Here is a 17,815-nt window from a genome sequence, read left to right on the forward strand (position 1 = left end):
ACCTTCAGTGGAGCACCCATGGGGGAGACATCTCGAAGACGCTCAGTTACTGCACATGGTGAGTAACCTTCTTTCTCTGGTCATTTTTCTTGCTCATCAAGTAAGAAAGACTTGGGATGTAGATAAAAATTTTGAAAAATGATTTTGACAAATATTTTTGGGTTACTCCTGGGTTTTTTTGTAACTCTCTTTTGTAGCTTTATCAAAGAAAAAACCTCGCAGAAAGAATAGGTGGTCCTTGGGTAGTATAAAAAAGAGGAGGAAGATTTTTCAGTTCAATAAAGAGAACAAAATTCCAGAAGAAGAGCAGGATGAAATTGAGAGTGATGGAGAAGTGTTGCTGGAAAATCAAGATTCTAGTGTGGATCAAACTGAAGCTGAGGTCACACGTGATTCTTCAGTGGAAGAAGAGGAAACTGCTCTTCAGGAACGGCAGACAAATGGTTGTGAAAACAAATCTGAGGCAGAAGGTGGGAAAGAGAGAGCCATCTGTGACAATGCTAAGCATGGATCTGAAAAGGAAACCAATAAGATTCCTGTATTTTTAGAACTGAGAAAGGAAAGTGAAGGATATAATGGAGAAATTCCCAATTCTCAAATAATGGAAAACTCTGAAGAGAAAGATTGCAATGGTAAGTGGACAATCACAGAATCTAGAGATGAAAAGACCTAATAGCTCATTGATCCCCTCTTCTTATTAATGAAATATTGTTTTCTATTGTACATTTATTAATTTTAAACTTCTCAATTTCATCCTATTTTATTTTATAGTTTTTATTATTCTAAATAATGCTTCTCCATTCTTAATGTTGATACTCTTCAAATATTTTTATAAATGTTCCAACCAGACCAATCTCTTGTCATCACTTAAACAAAGTTAAACTTAGTTGGCTAACTTTCAAATCTTGCCTCTTAAGTCAGTCCTTCTAGCTGCACCTAATCATCTGTTGCTCTTCACTCAGTTCCTTTTACTATATTAGTATTTTCCTGATAACACGGTGCCCAGAATTAAATCAAATAACCCAGGTGGAGTTGTACCAGAGATAGGACTGTTATCTCTCTGTCATGTGATATGATGCCTCTGTATTCTTTTCAAACTTGCCTTGCCTTTCTTATGCTGCGATATCACCATGCAAACTCGTGTCTAATTTACCATCCACTCTTACCCTGCCTCTCCTGACATTACTGTTTTCTAGACTTTTGTCTAATTTGCCTTTTTATGAGGCATCCGGTTTTATTTTTTTCTTTTTTCTGTTGCTGCGGCTTAATTCTTTACCATCAGATTAGCATCTTTAGATGTATTTGCATGTGTTTCTTCAAGTTGGTTCAGTTTCTAATGGTTCAGTATCCATTAGAAACATTTCTGTCATCCTGATAACTGGTCATTTGTAATAGTCCTTTGTGTGTAGTCCTTCAGCCAGATTCCAATTTATGCAATATTGCTCATATCCAGGCAAGTGGTGGTAATTGAGAGGTTTCTCAGAGTTTTCAAATAAATGCTTAACTAAAATCCACGTATGTTACTTCCTCCCTTATTTTTCTTATATATCCAGCACCAACATCTTTACAAAATATAACAGGCTCAGCATGCAGTTCTCATCAGAAGTATCCTTTGGAAGTACAATGTTCCAAATGATAATTGCAACAGCACTAATTTTTAGGAAGAAGGGGGGACTGACTGTTTGCCTCTTTTTTTAAAAAAATTTTTCCTTCCCTGCTTTCTTGTCCATAACTGGTTGCTATATCCCAGATGTCTGACTGGTCAAAATCCAGAGAATGATAGCAAATGGTGTCTATATTGAAGAGGCACTAGCAGTGATCTTAGGAATTCAGACCAGTCTTAGATCTATAGGTGGTATATCGATTGAAAAAATAATTTGAAAAAAAAAATAGTGTCAATAAAGTAGTGGATAAAGTGGAACCAGTTGACGTAGTTTTTTATTTTCAAAGGCTTTTGACAAGGTACCGCACAAAAGTCTACTGAAGAAACTAGATAGCAAGGGGGTCGGCGGGAAAGTATGGTCCTAGATCAAAAACTGTTTAAGGGACCAGAAACAAAATAGGAATAAAGGGTCAGTTTTCATCATGGTGAAAGGTTAATTGCAGGGTGCATCCTGGTTCCATATTATTTAATATATTTATTAATGTTTGTGAGCAATGAGGTAGCAAATCTTTCACATAAGACAAGTTATTTAGGTTAGTCAAGTTGAGAATAGATTATGAGGAACTTCAGAGGGACCATCTCAAGCAAGGAGAGTAGGCAACAGGATGGTAAATGAAATTCTTCATTGTTGATAAATGCAAATTGAGGCATATCAGAGAGAAAACTTTTAACTACTCGTATATCTTATAGATTTCTAAATTAATTGTGTCAACTTGGGAAGGGACCTGGGCGTCATTGTAGACAGCTCAGTGAAGACCTCTTCTCAATGTATAGCTGTAGTCAGAAAAGCAAACAAGATATTAGGATGCATTAGGAATGGGGTGGAGAATAACATGGAAAATATTATATAACTCAGCAGTGCAGTCTCCTCTAGAACAGTGTTTCTCAACGACTGGTCCGTAGATCAGCACCGGTCCCTGAGATTTCCCTGACACAGTTTAGAAAAGCAGCAAGCAGGTCCCTGGTATCAAAAAGGTTGAGAAACACTGCTCTAGAATACTGTGTGCAGTCGTGGTCATGCCATCTTAAAAAAAAAAAAAAAAAAAAAATTATAGAACTCGGGGTTCTGAAAAAGGCGATGAAAATGAGTAAGGGCATGGAAAAATTCTTATATAAAGAGAAGTTGAAGAGACTGGGGTTGTTTACCTTGAAAGAAGACTAAGAGGTGATGTAGATTGGGAGTTTCTGTTTTCATCTTTTGACCCAAAATCAGGGAGATATTCAATAAAATCAAGAGATGGCAAATTCAAAACTAGTATAAGGAAATACTTTTTCAAACAGTACGCAATTAAACTGTAGAACTCATAGTCACAGGATGTTGTTGAGACCAAGAATTTAGCTAGATTCAAAGAGATTGGACACGCTTATGGATAATAGGAATATCCAGAGTTGTTAATGCTAACAATTCTTGGAAGAGATATTAAACCTTACGCTCCAGTATTTAAATCTTTTAACTGCTAGGGATTAATTGGGTGGGTGGGGGGGAGGTCTAACTTATCGCACATCTGCCTCATGTAAGGTTTTTTGCACCTTCCTCTGAAGTATCCAGTGTTAGATACTGGACTAGATGGACTGTGGATCTGATTCAATATGGCAATTTCTGTGTGCCTATAAATGTTACCTAATTATGATTTTCTCCCCAGTCTTTTCCCTCTGAGAAACCATTTGAGTGATTTTTATATTGCCTGCTTTGAAATCCATGTATATAGTTAAGTTTGTAGGATGTTACAGTTAAGAATTTTATGCTTAATCAGCTAATAAGATTTTAGCATTTCATTACAGCTTTAGATGCTTTCATCTAGAGAGGGTTTTTTGGGACATGGCATGGTGAAGTCTGAACTGCCTCTTGTGTGTACTGGAAAAGAAGCACAAACCAAACATCGCAAACTGGGAAATGCGAAGAACAGGAAATCACTGGGCAATGCAATTTCCGTTTTGAAATCCTGCCTTTGGCACTCCAGAGAGAGATGATACCCTAGTCTAGTTCAACAGAACTGTTGGATCTTTGGTCCATGAATTAATCCAGATAGTTTGACAGAAATCCTGATTTTAAAGTTTAATTTTTCATCCTAGATGTGTGTGTACTTCGTATGACCCGTTGTAGACGTTCTCAAGTAGAACAGCAGCAGCTCATCAGTGCTGAGAGAGCCATAGAGATCCTCACTGAGCCAGCTTCCCCTCTCATTGTGGACTACGAAGATCTTAAAGTATGTATACTTTCTATTTTCTGAAACTGAAGTAGGGTTAAATAAGCTAATAATTTACTATAACTGGCATTGGTTAATTGAAGATTATGAGATAATTATAGCTCTTACTTTTTCCTTGTTGAAAATGGTAGTGGCCTATTTTTGCTTTCCATTAAATTCTAGAAAAGATCAGTTTCTGCCCAGATTTTAATTCATAAAAGGGCTTGTTAAATTTTGGAACCACATATTTAAAAGCTCTTAGTAGTGTTAGCTATTAATACAGTGTTTACTATGATCGTGAAAGTCTTTTTAAACTTAGGTTCCTAATATAAAGACCTTATTTCTGGTAGGAATGCATTCAAAACATAGTAAGTTAGCTTCAGGCTCCAGTTATCTCTCACACCAAGTTTGTCTGGATAAGGTGGTAATATGTACTTAACTGATATATTTCAAAACATGATGTTACAATTTTTCTTCGAGTGATGGTCCCTATGTGTATTTCACACATGGGTATGCATGTGTACCATGCTCCTGAGTCTTGAATTTTTGGCAAGCGTACTCCAAACTGAGCGCATAAAAAGTGGGCTGATTCCTCTCCGGTTCCTTCTTACTGCTGCATGGTCTGAGCCTGAATCCTCAGTATACTTATCTCCCGTCTACTGCATCATTTCTATAAATATATTATAAATAGTGTGTACTAATATTTTTTTGGTATAGTGTTGTTTCCCCTTTGTTCCCCACTCTGGGGAATTTCTCCCCTCTGAGAAGGCTGGGATTATGCCCAGGGTTCCAGGATTCAAGAACTGTGCTTCTTGCCCTCACTTCTTTTCTGACTTATCCATGTCAATGCTGCGTCTACTGCCTAGGTGAGGCGCACGTCTCAGCCAAGTGCAGCGTGTGCTGCTCCTTTTCCTCCAAGAATTTGAGAGAGTCAGGAATCAGGGCTTAATTACTTGATGTAGAAAGCAATGAGACCCCCAGTCAGATCTGGGCCGGGGCCTCCTCTCCTTCACCCACCCCCTCTCCCCAGTACATTAGTCTTATCAAGCAGTCAGTGCCTCATTAAGCACAAGTGCAGGAATGGAGGCTAAGACTTTTAAGCCTAAAAAGAAGGCTTCCCATGAGATTAAGAGGCATGTTCATAGGCATAGGGATAAACAGTCTTCAAAGACTGCCCGAAGAAAGAGGATCCCTTCCTGGCCACGTCAAAGTCAGGAGACCCTGGGCACATGGGCGCTAGGGACTTCGGCACAAGTAAATCATCTTGGCGAGAGAAAGTGGTGTTCAAGGATACAGATCTGTCGGTTCCAGCACTGGTTCCAGTGGCTAAGGACAAACAGCCTCTGGTGCACCCTTCCATATCTAGAGTCAACATGGCGCCTATAATGTGTCCCCAGATCTGATGGTCCACCAATGGACTCTCCTTCCATCCCAGGGCAGCCTGAGACCTATGTCTCTCAGAGAACATTTTTGCTCTCCCTTGTCCTCATTCATCTTTCCTATTGGGACCATCTCTGTTCTGGGCCATTGTTACTCCAAAGGAAGAGGCTATCCCAAGGATGCAGGTCATTCTCCCATCCCACCTGTCAGCCTTAGTATGCTGACATTGCTACTGTCAGTCCCACCAGTAATTCAGGATCCGGCCTTTTCTTCCGATGAGTCGGAAGTGCCTCAGGCATCTCTGTAGCAGCAGGTAGAGTTAGCCCTGCACAGAAGCCCTTAGAAGGTCTGGGCCTTGGGCCAGACACGATTGGCAAGGGACAGGTGGTACCCTGTGCTATGGGGTCCTTCTCCTGTGCCAGTTGATCTCTTGTACTGGCACTGCTGAGGGCTGTGGGAGCCCTACCCTAGACACCGGGGATCGATACATGAGCCCTGTTTACTGTTGTCAGGCCAACACAAACCAGCCCGTTGGAGTATATGGAAGATGAAGGCAAGTTAGTTCTGGGGACGATTTAATTGTTTTCACTGGATGAGGCAGTAGCAGATGCTCATGCACAGGGTGGTATCCAAGCTCCAGATTCAGCTTGTGGAAGTTCACGAGCGTCAGCACAATTGCTGGACATTGTGCAGCCTTTCAGTCCCTTTCAGCTGGATGAGCCTCCCAATCAACAAGGCCATCAGGGACCCAGCAAAGCTGGTGTGTCACAGTTCTGCTTCTTGTGCTTCTTCCGCGCCCCCCCCCCCCCCCAAAAAAAAAAAAAAAAAAGGCTGAGAAGTGTTACTTTGTTCCATCCACTTCATTTTATTCTCGCACCCACCACCTAACTCTTCGGTGATATAAGCGGCTACTGAAAGAACAAGACAGCAACACCCAAAGGCTATTCTGTCTAATAAGGGACACAAGCAGCTCAACCTCCTGGGAAGAAGTCTTCTCTTTCATCTCCCTCCTTTTCAGGATCTGAAACTATCAGATTCTCCTAGCTAAATGTGATTTTACCAATTATGCCAAATGTGACAAAGTGGGAATTTTCTATAATAATTGTGTGCCTCAGTTTCCCCTATATGCTGCATTGTTACCCATTAAAAGGGAGGAAAGGGCTGTTTTCTGTTGGCAGGCTGAGAGACATAGGTGGGGGTGTTGCTTAGCTGTCTGAGCCTTAGTCCCCGTATCAGTAGAGCATCTGAGAAGACAATGACAAATCCAGTCACTTGGACATAGACACCTAGCAACCAACGACTCAGAGGGATATAGATTTCCCCAGATTTCCCCTCTTTCTGCAGAGGAGCTAAGCAACGTTCACCAGCTTGAGAACAAAGGACTTGAGAGGTGGGGGATAAGAGTTGGCTGCTGGAAGGAGTTGGGGCTTTCATCTGGAATCTGGCCAAGGAGGTCAGATGGAGACACACACACACAGCTTGAACAATGAAGTTCATTACAGCTTCTCTGGGCTAACCAGAGTGGTCTATGTTTTAACCTTCAGTAGTTCTTCGAGTAATTGCTCATATCCATTCCAAGTAGAGGGGGGTAGGGGTGTGTGTGTGTGTGTGTGCGCGCGTGTGCCATGTGCACAGTTGTTGGAAGGGTTTTTCCCTTAGTGGTATCAGTCGGGTCGGTTTAGGTGCCCCCTGGAGTCACGCCTTTATGGCGCTGCATATGCCAACCCACCACCTCCTCAGTTCTGCCAGTAACGGTCGGTGGAGCTGAGTATCTCTTCTCTTGCTTTGGCAAGCATTCCGCGAGTGGTTTCTGTTCTTCCAGCCTGTAAATAGTTAGATAGTACTAGTTGTAGTTCATTTAGTTAGTTTGTGTTTGGGGCCCTCCCCCCATTTGTTTCCCCCTCTTGGGGTTCAGGGCATGCCTCGATCCCAAGGTTTTAAACCATGTGTGACCTACCACAAATGGATGCCAAAGGGCTGTCTCCACAACACCTGCTTGAAGTGCCTGGGGGAATCCCATCAAACAGATCGGTGCAAGATTTGCAAGGGATTCTACCATAGAACCAAGAAGGAAAGGGCCTCAGGCTTAAGCAACTCCTCATGAAGGCAGCCCTTTGTCCCCCAACCGGCCCCCAGCCAGCTGGACCCGGCACTCAGCACATCCGTGCAGAGTGGAGCAGCCTTGTTTAGAGAGGCTACGGCACCAAGGAAAGACTCTTTGCATAGAAACCCTCAACACACTCCCCGGCATCGAAGTTCGCATCTTCAGCGGCTGGCACTCACTGGTGCCTCACAAGAAGACTGATAGAGGGCGCTCACCCACGATTAGAGCAGCTGGGACAGACAGTGCTAGTGATGTGCATCCCATGCAGGGGCACCCGGGCCTACCTCACAGGAGGCAGCACTGGTGACTTCAGGCCAGCACCAGGGTCCATTGAGTCCAGTGCCAGTGGACTCCCCTGTTAAGGAGTGTCAAGTGGAGGAGTTGGAGCTCCCTTCCACCCAGACACATTCAGGGCGGCCAGGGACCTGATCGCCATGACTGCACAGCAGTCTCCCGCCAGGCAAGACAGACCTCTGGCACCTCAAGTGAGCGCGGTGCTGTCCAGAGGCAAACCGGCAAGGATGCAGCATCACTCGCCTTCCCCTCGGCACCATTCCCCGGCACTGTCCCACTGGGCACTGCTGTAGTCTCCATGCTTGGCGTCTCAGTCATTGGACTCAGAGGTGGAGTCCTACTATTGAGACGCCGCCGGCACTGGTCGGAACGGTGCCACTATAGGCAGGAGGCAGCTCAAGCCCCTCTTTCCCCCCCCCCCCCCCCATGGTGCTGCAGCCGGCACAGTGGCCATTCTGGACTGTGCGGGTGTGCCATTAGGCCCATTGTCCCTACTCCAGGGGCTCCCAGTCTGTCACCTCGGAAGGGCATGCTTCTCCACCGCCCAGGGACTGTCTCCCACCACATGGCACCAAGGCAGGTTCGGACTTCGGCACAGAGACTGTTGCAGATGCCAGCACCGAGGCCATCAGTTCCATCAAGCTGACATGCAATCATGGTATAGGCCTCCTTGGGAACCTCCACCACCTATGCCCTTCCCCCTCCCCTGCACCAATGATTGTACTGGGATCCTTGGGCGACGTACGAATCACATACTTTTCAGGCATCTAGTGTCTCTGAGAGTCTGCCAAACTGTCTCCTACAGCGTTACTGTCCAGGATCATTATCAGTACAGAGTGCTCCCATTCGGCCTCTCGTCCACACCCAGGGTATTCTCCAAGGTTCTCTCTGTCATGGCGGCTTGCCTGCAAACATTGGGTATTGTTATCTACCCATATTTGGATGGCTGCTTCCTTAGGACTTCCTCATTGAGGACACAGTACGAGCCACCCAGACGACCTTGCACAGCCAAGCCTGCAACTCAACATACAGAAATCAACACTGATCCCTGTACAGTGACTGGAGTTTATCGGTACCAAACTCGACGCAGTACAAGTGAGAGCGTTCTTCCTGCTGCACAGGCTAACCACCCTCACGAATTTCATAGAGACAGTCCCAGCCAGCCCCCAAACATTGGCCAGGAACTGCCTGCACCTGCTAGGTTATATGGCAGCATGCACCTTGGTCAGTCCAAATGCTCGACTATTCTTGAGGTGTCTTCAGATGTGGCTCCATTCTGTCTATTCCCTGAACAGAGGCAGACTAACCAAACTGCTATCAATGCTCTCCACAATATGGCACTCCCTGGGCTGGTGGAAAGACCCATCCAATGTTCGAGCAGACGTTCCATTCATGCAACCACCACCACCGTTGACTCTTATGACAGATGCCTCCCTGATAGGCTGGGGAGCCCGCCTACACAACTGCAAGGTTCAGGGCAAGTGGTCCTCTACAGAATCAGTCCTCCATATCAGTCTTTTGGAGCTGAGGACTGTCAGGAATGTCTGTGCACTCTTTCTGCCATTCATCAAGAATACCCACACAAAGGTTATGACACACAATATGACCTGTATGTTTTACATAAATCTCCACGGGGGGTGCCAGATCTCTCTCCCTCTGCACAGAAGCACTCAAACTTTGGAATTGGTGCATCCTTCATAATGTGCTTATATCGGCTGTCACGTTCTGTATCCCTGGTGGCTAACAGTCTCAGTCGGAACTTTTCTCACAACCACTAATGGGAACTGAATTCAGAGGTGCTTTGCAACATATTCGCCCCTTGGGGAATCCTGACTACAGATCTCTTCGCTACTTACCAGAAAAAGAAATGTCTGTGTTACTGCTCCAGGTCCAGTCTATGGAACCATTCACTGGCAGACACCGTCATCCTCCTGCGGGACACGTGGTACTTGTATGCCTTTCCGCCGGTTTCCTCTTCTAGCCAAAGACCTGTTGAAAATTCAGTGAGACAAAGCAAGTGTTACTCTGATTGTCCCCTCCTGGCCAAGACAAGTCTGGTTCCCTTACCTGGGACAGATGGCGGTATTCCTCTTTGGCCCATTCTTCACCTACTCTCTCAAAATGACCGCCTGATCCTTCACCCCAACCTGCAGATCCTCCACTTCCATGCTTGGCTCCTTCTTGGTTCCAAGACTTAGAGGTTGAGTGCTCTGACAAGGTGAAAGATGTGTTGCTACACAGATGAAAGTTGACCACTCAACGTACTTATCTACAAAAATGGAAATGATTCCAAATTTGGTGTCATTCTAAGCACGTAGACACAGCCTCATCCTCCCTCTCTCTGATTTTAGACTACATTTTAGACCTCAAAAAGTCAAAACTCGCCCAGCTCCCTTATGGTATACTTCACAGCTGTGACAGCCTTCCACCATCAAGTAGCTGGATATTATGTGATCACTCACCCATTGATACATACATTCCTTAAGGGCACTGGGTATCTCTTCCCACATGTGAGACCACATACTCCAACTTGGGATCTTAACCTAATTCTTAGAGCTTTGACTAGACCCCCCTTTGAGTACTCTCTGTAGTAACAGACTCCATTCCAAAGCCCAAGCCTTCCATGGGGGATACTGCTGTGAAGTCATCTACAGTGGAGCACCCATAGGGACACTACTAGAAGAAGAAGGAGAGAAAGGGAAAGAAAAGAAACTCATCCTGTGCAGTAACAATGGTTCTTTGAGATGCGTGTCCCTATGGGTGCTCCCCAACCTGCCCTCTTCCCCTCTACTTCAGAGTTCTCAATATGTACTCCTGGGGGAGTTCTGCACCAAAAAATAAAAATTTTGCACATAATATATTTTGAAGTTCTGCAAAATTCTGCATATGTTGTCAAAACACGCTATAATCCCTCCAGTTTCAATTATTTTGGTTATGTATTTCAAAATACCTGTCAACAAGTATATCAACAATACACACAACAGAAAAGATTCCCCCAGGAGTAGAGAGTTAAAGAAACCCCTATGACAACCCAGTTCCAGTTGAGGGGTGCTGGAGGGGATGCATGGGCCCCCAGAGTCCAGACACCGGTACTCACCTTCCCCCAGAGCCCAGCTATGGGTTACTCCCTGGCCCCAAAGACCAGACACTGCACCCCTCTCCCCCCAGAGCCCAGCTGTGAGGCACCCCAAGAACCTTTACTCCCCCACAGCTTCCTTACTGTCTCCCCTGGGGATGTGTGGTGTAGCCATGCCACAGCTGGGTCTCCTGGGCCCTCTCCCATCCCCCAGAGAATGAGAATCAAGCAAGGCAGTCAGAGCGTGCAGAGCCTTCATCCCTGCTGAGCTGGGCGCTCTGCTCACTGCAAGCTGGGCTCTGCAGAGTCTAGTGGCAGCCAGAAGCTCTGTGGTCCCAATTCTACATGAGAAACATGGAATTCTGTGCAAATTCTGCATTGTGCAGTGGCGCAGAATTCCCCGAGGAGTAAATATGGGACTCTGCGGTAGAGAAGGAACTGAGGGGGTTTGTCTGCGCAGTGCTAGATAGCCTCAAGGGAGGGACAGCGCATGTGCAGGCTGAATGGACACTGCTATCAAATCTCCAATTAGAGGTGCAGGGGCACAGATACACCTACAGTGGAGCACCCATAGGGGAACACATCTCGAAGAACCGTTGTTACTCACCTTGTGGTGTAACTTTCTCTTTTTACTTTCACCCTACTACAACTTTTCCTCTATCTTGAGGCTCAGACCTAATTTGTAGAGGTAAAATAACTTTTTTTTTTATATGAAACAGACTAAATCCCTTCAAATTTATTTGTTTCAGATTATTCAATACATTCAGTGAATCTCTCCAAGAAAGAGGATTTCTTTTTTTCATAGTAGGCCTAGAACCTTAAGGACCTACTAAGGGGCACAATTCATAGGTGCTTTAGGAACTATAATCATTTTTATGTGGGAATTCTGTCATAGAAACTTAAAGGAAAGTTTAATGGAGTTCTTCATAGCTTTTTCAGACATATGCTCTTTGCTCTCACCTCAGATTATCTGCCACCGTCTCCAAAGAGTTGCAGTTCATCACTCCTCCCTTACCCCTGCCATCCCAGCTTCTAAAGCTTTTTGGGGGTGATGCAGCAGTGAGAAGAATCTTTCCTCCTTCTGCTCCTCTTATGAGGAACCAAAATTTCTGGGGCTCTTCAGCCCTGAATGGGACCTCCTAACTGAGCTCCTTCTGTCTCAGCCCCTTTCCGCTGGAAAAGTGTCTATGGGCTGTAACTGCTCCCAGCCCACTGACTCTCTGGGTTAGCTAGCTAGATTTCCTTGGGGTGAATGAGACTTAAGGGTATCTTATGGCCTGACACCCACTCCTGAAGGCCCTGCATTGCAACATCCATTCCTCTTGTCAAGTGAGGCAAGATGTAGCTACTGCTGGAATGGCTTAGTCATTTAAGAGTCACTTCCTGCTGTTCTGGGAGAAGAGTTAACTTGTAACAGTAATCCTTCACATGACAGTGTTGTGCTATTGCTGGTCTGGCTGAGAATTTTTAGACTTCCTTTTTCTATGAAGCATAAAAAAATTAACTATTTGCTTAACACTAACAGGCATATCTCAATTCTTTCTGAAAACTATTCTCTTGTGTATTACTTTTTTGTTAATGATGCAAAAGTCCCCAGTTATTTTGCCATTGAAATGTCTTGTCTTTATTATATATGTTCAGATACTGGACATGTGAAAAGCCTATGCAGATTTTTAACACAATTTTAAATGTATACATTTCCCCCCCCAGAAACTGTTAAAGATTGTCACCGAAAAAAGTAGAGACTACAATATATTTCACTTGGAAAAACTTTATGCAATACTCAGCCAATGTATTTATCGATATCGCAAAGACTATGACAAGACCAAATTAATACAGGTAAACATATATTTAAATATTAAATCACTTTTTAAATGTTAGATAATAAACTGCATTCTACTTATACAACTGATATTTATGAGTATTCCTAATGTAAAGATTATCTTGTTTCATTTTCACTAATCTCTCCACATCTTAGTAGCCTGTCTGAAATAAATTATTGATCTCCATCTAACGGACATGTATCCATATCACAAAACCACCATCATATTTGGCACAATTGTTGTCAGATTCAGCAGACAAAAAAATTGACTGAATATGCAGACAGTCTCACCCACACAACTTTTTTCAAAACATTAAACCACATATGTACTCTTCAGAGCCAGCATTTTGGAACAAAAAGGGCCCCACTCTGTTATTTCCTCTTTTAGCCTGCCAGTGCAGGCATATAATCCAACCTGACCCTGTGGAGGATTGATCTTATTATTTTTGCAAGTATAGTCATTTAAGCTTGTTTTCTGTGTAGTGCTTAGGCTTGTGTTCATGAAGGATTCATCTACAGTAACTCCTCACTTAACGTAGTTATGTTCCTGAAAAATGGACTTTAAGCGAAACAATGTTAAGCGAATCCAATTTCCCCATAAGAGTTAATGTATATGGGGGGGTTAGGTTCCAGGGAAATTTTTTTTTGCCAGACAAAAGGCATTATATACATTTTAAACAAGCAATTTAATACAGGTATTAAACAGATTGACAACCCCCCTATCAGCTCCTCCCTCTGCCCCCCAGCACCTCCTGCTCACCGACGGATCAGCGCCTTCCCCCTGGTCCCTCCGCCTCCTGCCCGTGGCAATCACCTGTCTTGCGGCATTCAAGAGGCTGGGGGGAGGAGCGAGGATGCGGCGCACAGCCTCCCCCCTTCCTCCTGCCTGCAGCAATCAGCTGGTTTGCGGCATTCAGGAGGGAGGGGGAGCCTGCGCGCCGCGTCCTCACTCCTCCCTGCAGCCTCCTGAACGCCGCAAACCAGCTGATTGCTCCGGGCAGGAGGCGGGGGGAGCAGGGGGAAAGTGCTGATCTGCGGGGTCTGCCAGCAGGCGGGGGGAGCAGGGGGATGGGGGGCATAGGGGAGCTGATGGGGGGCTGCCAGCTGTGGACAAAGCAGACAGCCAAACGACGTTATAGTGGAGTGTTGCACAACTTTAAACGAGCATGTTCTGTAATGGAGCAGGGACGTAAGATCGAAACAACGTTAAGCGAGAGGATGTTAAGTGGGGAGTTACTGTACTTATTAGATATGGAGCAGAAAGGGGTGCTCTTGTTCTTCGAGTGATTGCTTATGTCAATTCGAAGGAGGTATGTGCACGCCGCACGCACGATCGTCGGAAGGTTTTTTTCCTAGCGGTACCCATCGAGTTGGCTGTGGAGCCCCCTGGAGTGGTGCTTTTATGGCCATGTATATAGATCCCTTGTTACCCGCCACCTCTTCAGTTCCTTCTTACCACCAGTAACGGTCGTTGGAGCAGCTTCCCTCTTGCGTTAGCAAGCGATTCCCTAGTGGACTCTGTTTTTCTCCCTGTAAATAGTTTGAAAGTATAGTTAGTAATAAAGTTATAGTTACTGATAAGTACAGTAGTTAAGTTTTAGTTGAGGGTCCTCCCCAGATGAGCTGGTAGCAGGCACCTCCACCACACCTGCCCACTGTGGACACCAGGGCCCATCAAGACCTGCTCAGGAGGGTGGCCCAGAACCTGAACTTGCAGGCAGAAGAGGTCTCTGAGGACATGGATCTCTTGGTGGATATTATGTCCCTTAAAGGGCCCTCGAGGGTAGCTCTGCCCCGCATCAGAATTATTCAGAATATCACCAAGATGCTGTGGCACACACCTGTCTCTAATCCGGGACCTGCCTTTCTACTGCTCTGGCCTTTAGCGGGAACAGACAGACTCAAGGCTTTATAGCCTTAAGGACTTGTGGGTGACCCTCAAGTCTTTGGGGCTGCACATGCTGGCCCCTCAAAGAAACATTTAAGCCCCAGGCCACTCCACACTTCTATTCTGCCCATCCTAGATAGGACTACAGCAGAAAGTAGGGCAGAAGTAACAGGAGATGCCCATCTCAGTCCTCTTCCAGCCAAGGCCAGGGCTCAGCTAAGCAGCCTTCGAGCTCAAAGCCAAGCTTTGGAAGGTGCGCCTGAGGATGGAACACCAGTTCAATGCCCAGATCCTTCCCCCTCCCTTTGTGAACCATCTATCCCATTTCTAGCATGCCTGGGCTCAAATAACCTCAGCATGGTAGAATTGGGATATTCTCTCCAATTCTGTTTCCTTCCACCCTCCCTCCCACCCATCCCCGTCCCTCTTCAGGGACCCTTCTCATGAGCAGCTTCTAGTGCAGGAGGTGCAAACACTTCTACAGCTCAGGGCGGTAGAGGAGGTTCCTCTGGAGTTCAGGGGCAGGGGATTCTACTACCGTTACTACTTAATCTCCAAAGCCAAGGGTGGGCTCAGGCCCATTTTAGACTGCGAAACCTCCAACAAATTCATGAAGAAATTGAAGTTCCGCATGGTCTCCCTGGCTTCCATCATTCCGTCTCTGAATCTGGGGGACTGGTATGCCACCCTCGACTTGAAGGACGTGTACATCCACATCTCCATAATCCCCTCCCACAGACAGTTTCTGCGATTTGTGGTCAGCAGCACACACTGTCAGTTCACGGTCCTCCCCTTCAGCCTATTGGTGGCCCCTTGGGTGTTCACCAAGTGCATGGCGGCCTTTCTTCAAAAGAGTCAGGTGCAAGTCTTCCCATACCTAGATGACTAGCTCATCAAGGGCCAGTCCTGAGCCCAGGTGGAGGAACACATGAACCTGGTACGTCTTCTGTTCCTCAAACTCTGTCTCATCCTCAATGTGGTAAAGTCAACTGTAGCTCCCACTCAGAGAATAGAATTCATCGGGGGCCTCTTGGATTCCACCGAGGCCAGGGTATTCCTGCAAGAGTCTCATTTTCTGGCCATGAGCACCATCTCCACCGGTTCCACACCACAACAGCCAGAAATTGCCTAAAATTGCTCAGACATATGGCAGCGTGTACTTATGTAGTGCAGCATGCAAGGCTGCGCCTATGTCCCCTTCAGGCATGGCTGGCCCAAGTGTACAGGCCGAACTGGAACCATCTAGTCAGACTGGTCACACACATTCCTTGGGTTCTCGAGTCTCTCCAGTGGTGTCTCGATCCACAGGCAGTCTGTGCGGGACTACCCTTCTCCAAACCTCAGCTGTTGCTAGTCACAGATGCACTGGCACTGGGGTGGGGAGCGTACCTGGGCGACCTCAGAACTCAAAGCCTATGGTCCCAAGCGGAACTATCGCTCCACATCAATGTCAGGGAGCTGCGTGCAGTGCGTCTAGCTTGCCAGATGTTTCGTGCCCATCTTCAGAGTAAATGTGTATCGGTGTTGACAGACAACACCACAGCGATGTTCTATATAAACAAATAGGGTGGTACTCGCTCCTCTCCCCTGTGCCAGGAAGCCCTCAGGTTGTGGGACTTTTGCATTGCACACCCAATACAGTTGGAGGCATCGTATCTGCTGGGCACACACAACGAACTGGCCGATTGCCTCATCAGATCCTTCCACGGCCACGAATGGTCTCTAAAACCAGATGTTGTCAGCAATATCTTCCTGAGGTGAGGATCTCCCCAGGTATACCTGTTCACGACATGAAGCAATAGGAAGTGCCAGCAGTTCTGCTCCTTCCTGAATCTCAGTCCCAGCTTAATTGCAGACGCCTTTCTCCTCTTGTGGACAAGGGCGCCTGCTGTACATGTTCCCACCATTTCCTCTCATCCACAAGGTCCTCCTCAAGGTCTGGCAGGACAAGGCATCGCTGATTCGCATGGCCCCGCCAATACTGGTTTTCCACGCTGTTGGACCTCTCTGTGGACACGCCAATGACCTTGCCCATGATTCCAGACCTCATCACGCAGGACCACGGCTGCCTTCAGCTCCCCAACCTGGGGTCTCTCCACCTCACAACGTGGATACTACGTGACCTATATTTGTTAGTGCTCCAGTGTTCCAATTTGGTTAGAGAGGTTCTCCTTGGCAGTAGAAAGCCCTCCACTTGTGCCATTTATTTGGCCAAGTGGAAAAGGTTCTCTTTGGTCCTCACAGAAGGGCACTTCTCCACTGCAGTCCTCAATCCCCTTTATACTGGACTACTTACTCTACTTAAAGCAGCCAGGGCTGGCAGTCTCGTCAATCAAGGTGCACCTGGCTGCTATTTCTGCTTTCCACCTGGGTGCAGCAGGGCGGTCAGTATTTGCTAACCCCATGGTTGGACGCTTCCTTAAAGGGCTAGACAGGCTGTACCCACAGGTGCAGCAACCGGCCCGATAACCTGATCCTCTCAAGGCTCATAGGCGCCCCTTTGAACCTCTAGCAACTTGTTCTCTGCTTTTTCTCTCTTGGAAAGTGGAATTTCTTGTGACTATAACTGCAGCCAGAAGAGTGTCTGAGCTCAAAGCTTTAATGTCTGAGCCCCCTTACACAGTGTTTTATAAGCACAAGGAGCAGTTGCAGCCGCACCCAGCCTTTCTCCCTAAAGTAGTCTCACAATTTCATGCAAATCAGGACATCTTTCTACCGGTGTTCTTCCCTGACGCGTGCTCCATTCCCTAGATGTTAGACGGGCACTGGCTTTTTACACTGAGCGGACAAAGCTATGTAGGAAGTCAACACAACTCTTCTTCGCCATTGCTGAAAAAATTAAAAGGACTGCCAGTCTCATCCCAATGAATCTCTTCTTGGATCACAGCCTGTATCAGGACGTGCTATGACCTGGCAAAGATACCAGCCCCAGCATTGACGATGCACCTCATGAGAGTGCAAGCTTCATCTACAGCATTCCTAGTGTAGGTCCCCATTCAGGATATCTGCAGAGTGGCAACGTGGTAGTCTGTTCACACCTTTACGTCGTACTACGTCATCATACAGCAGGCTAGAGACAATGCCATGTTTGGGAGAGCAGTGCTGCAGTCTGCAAATTGGTGAACTCTGACCCCTCCTCCGGGGGACTGGTTGGAAGTCACCTACTTGGAACTGACATGAGCAATTATTCGAAGAAAAAATGGCTATCTACCTTTCATTACTGTTCTTCAAGACGTGTTGCTCATATCCTTTCCAAGACCCACCCGCCTCCCCTCTGTCGGAGTATCCAGCAAGAAAGAACTGAAGAGGCGGCGGGTTGGCAGAGACCTATGTACACTGCCATGAAGGCGCCACTCCAGGGGGCTCTACAGCTGACCCAACGGGTACCACTAGGGAAAAACC

At 46.2% G+C, this 17,815-nt stretch overlaps 1 protein-coding gene and 1 long non-coding RNA gene across 11 annotated transcripts in view; one reads left to right on the forward strand and one right to left on the reverse strand.

Moving 5' to 3' along the window:
* ATAD2 (ATPase family AAA domain containing 2) overlaps positions 1–17,815 on the forward strand; it is a 100,281-nt gene that overhangs the window by 80,948 nt on the left and 1,518 nt on the right. For 3 of the 5 annotated variants that reach the window (XM_043539130.1, XM_037892046.2, XM_037892047.2), the window contains exons 25-27: positions 198–632; positions 3,737–3,870; positions 12,414–12,542. In XM_043539130.1, coding sequence (XP_043395065.1) covers positions 198–632; positions 3,737–3,870; positions 12,414–12,542 — 698 coding nt within the window. The remainder of the gene's footprint in view (positions 1–197; positions 633–3,736; positions 3,871–12,413; positions 12,543–17,815) is intronic. The other 2 variants (XM_043539131.1, XM_037892048.2) reach the window with 1 other exon arrangement.
* Positions 13,443–17,815, reverse strand: part of LOC119565550 — a 67,584-nt gene continuing 63,211 nt past the window's right edge. For 3 of the 6 annotated variants that reach the window (XR_005224252.2, XR_005224253.2, XR_005224251.2), the window contains exon 3: positions 13,449–14,055. This is a non-coding gene — a long non-coding RNA (uncharacterized LOC119565550). Of the gene's footprint in view, positions 14,056–17,815 lie in introns of all 6 variants that reach the window. The other 3 variants (XR_006288366.1, XR_006288367.1, XR_005224250.2) reach the window with 3 other exon arrangements.

Source organism: Chelonia mydas, chromosome 2 (genome assembly GCF_015237465.2).
Source record: "Chelonia mydas isolate rCheMyd1 chromosome 2, rCheMyd1.pri.v2, whole genome shotgun sequence".
Classification (NCBI taxonomy): Eukaryota; Metazoa; Chordata; order Testudines; family Cheloniidae; genus Chelonia; species Chelonia mydas.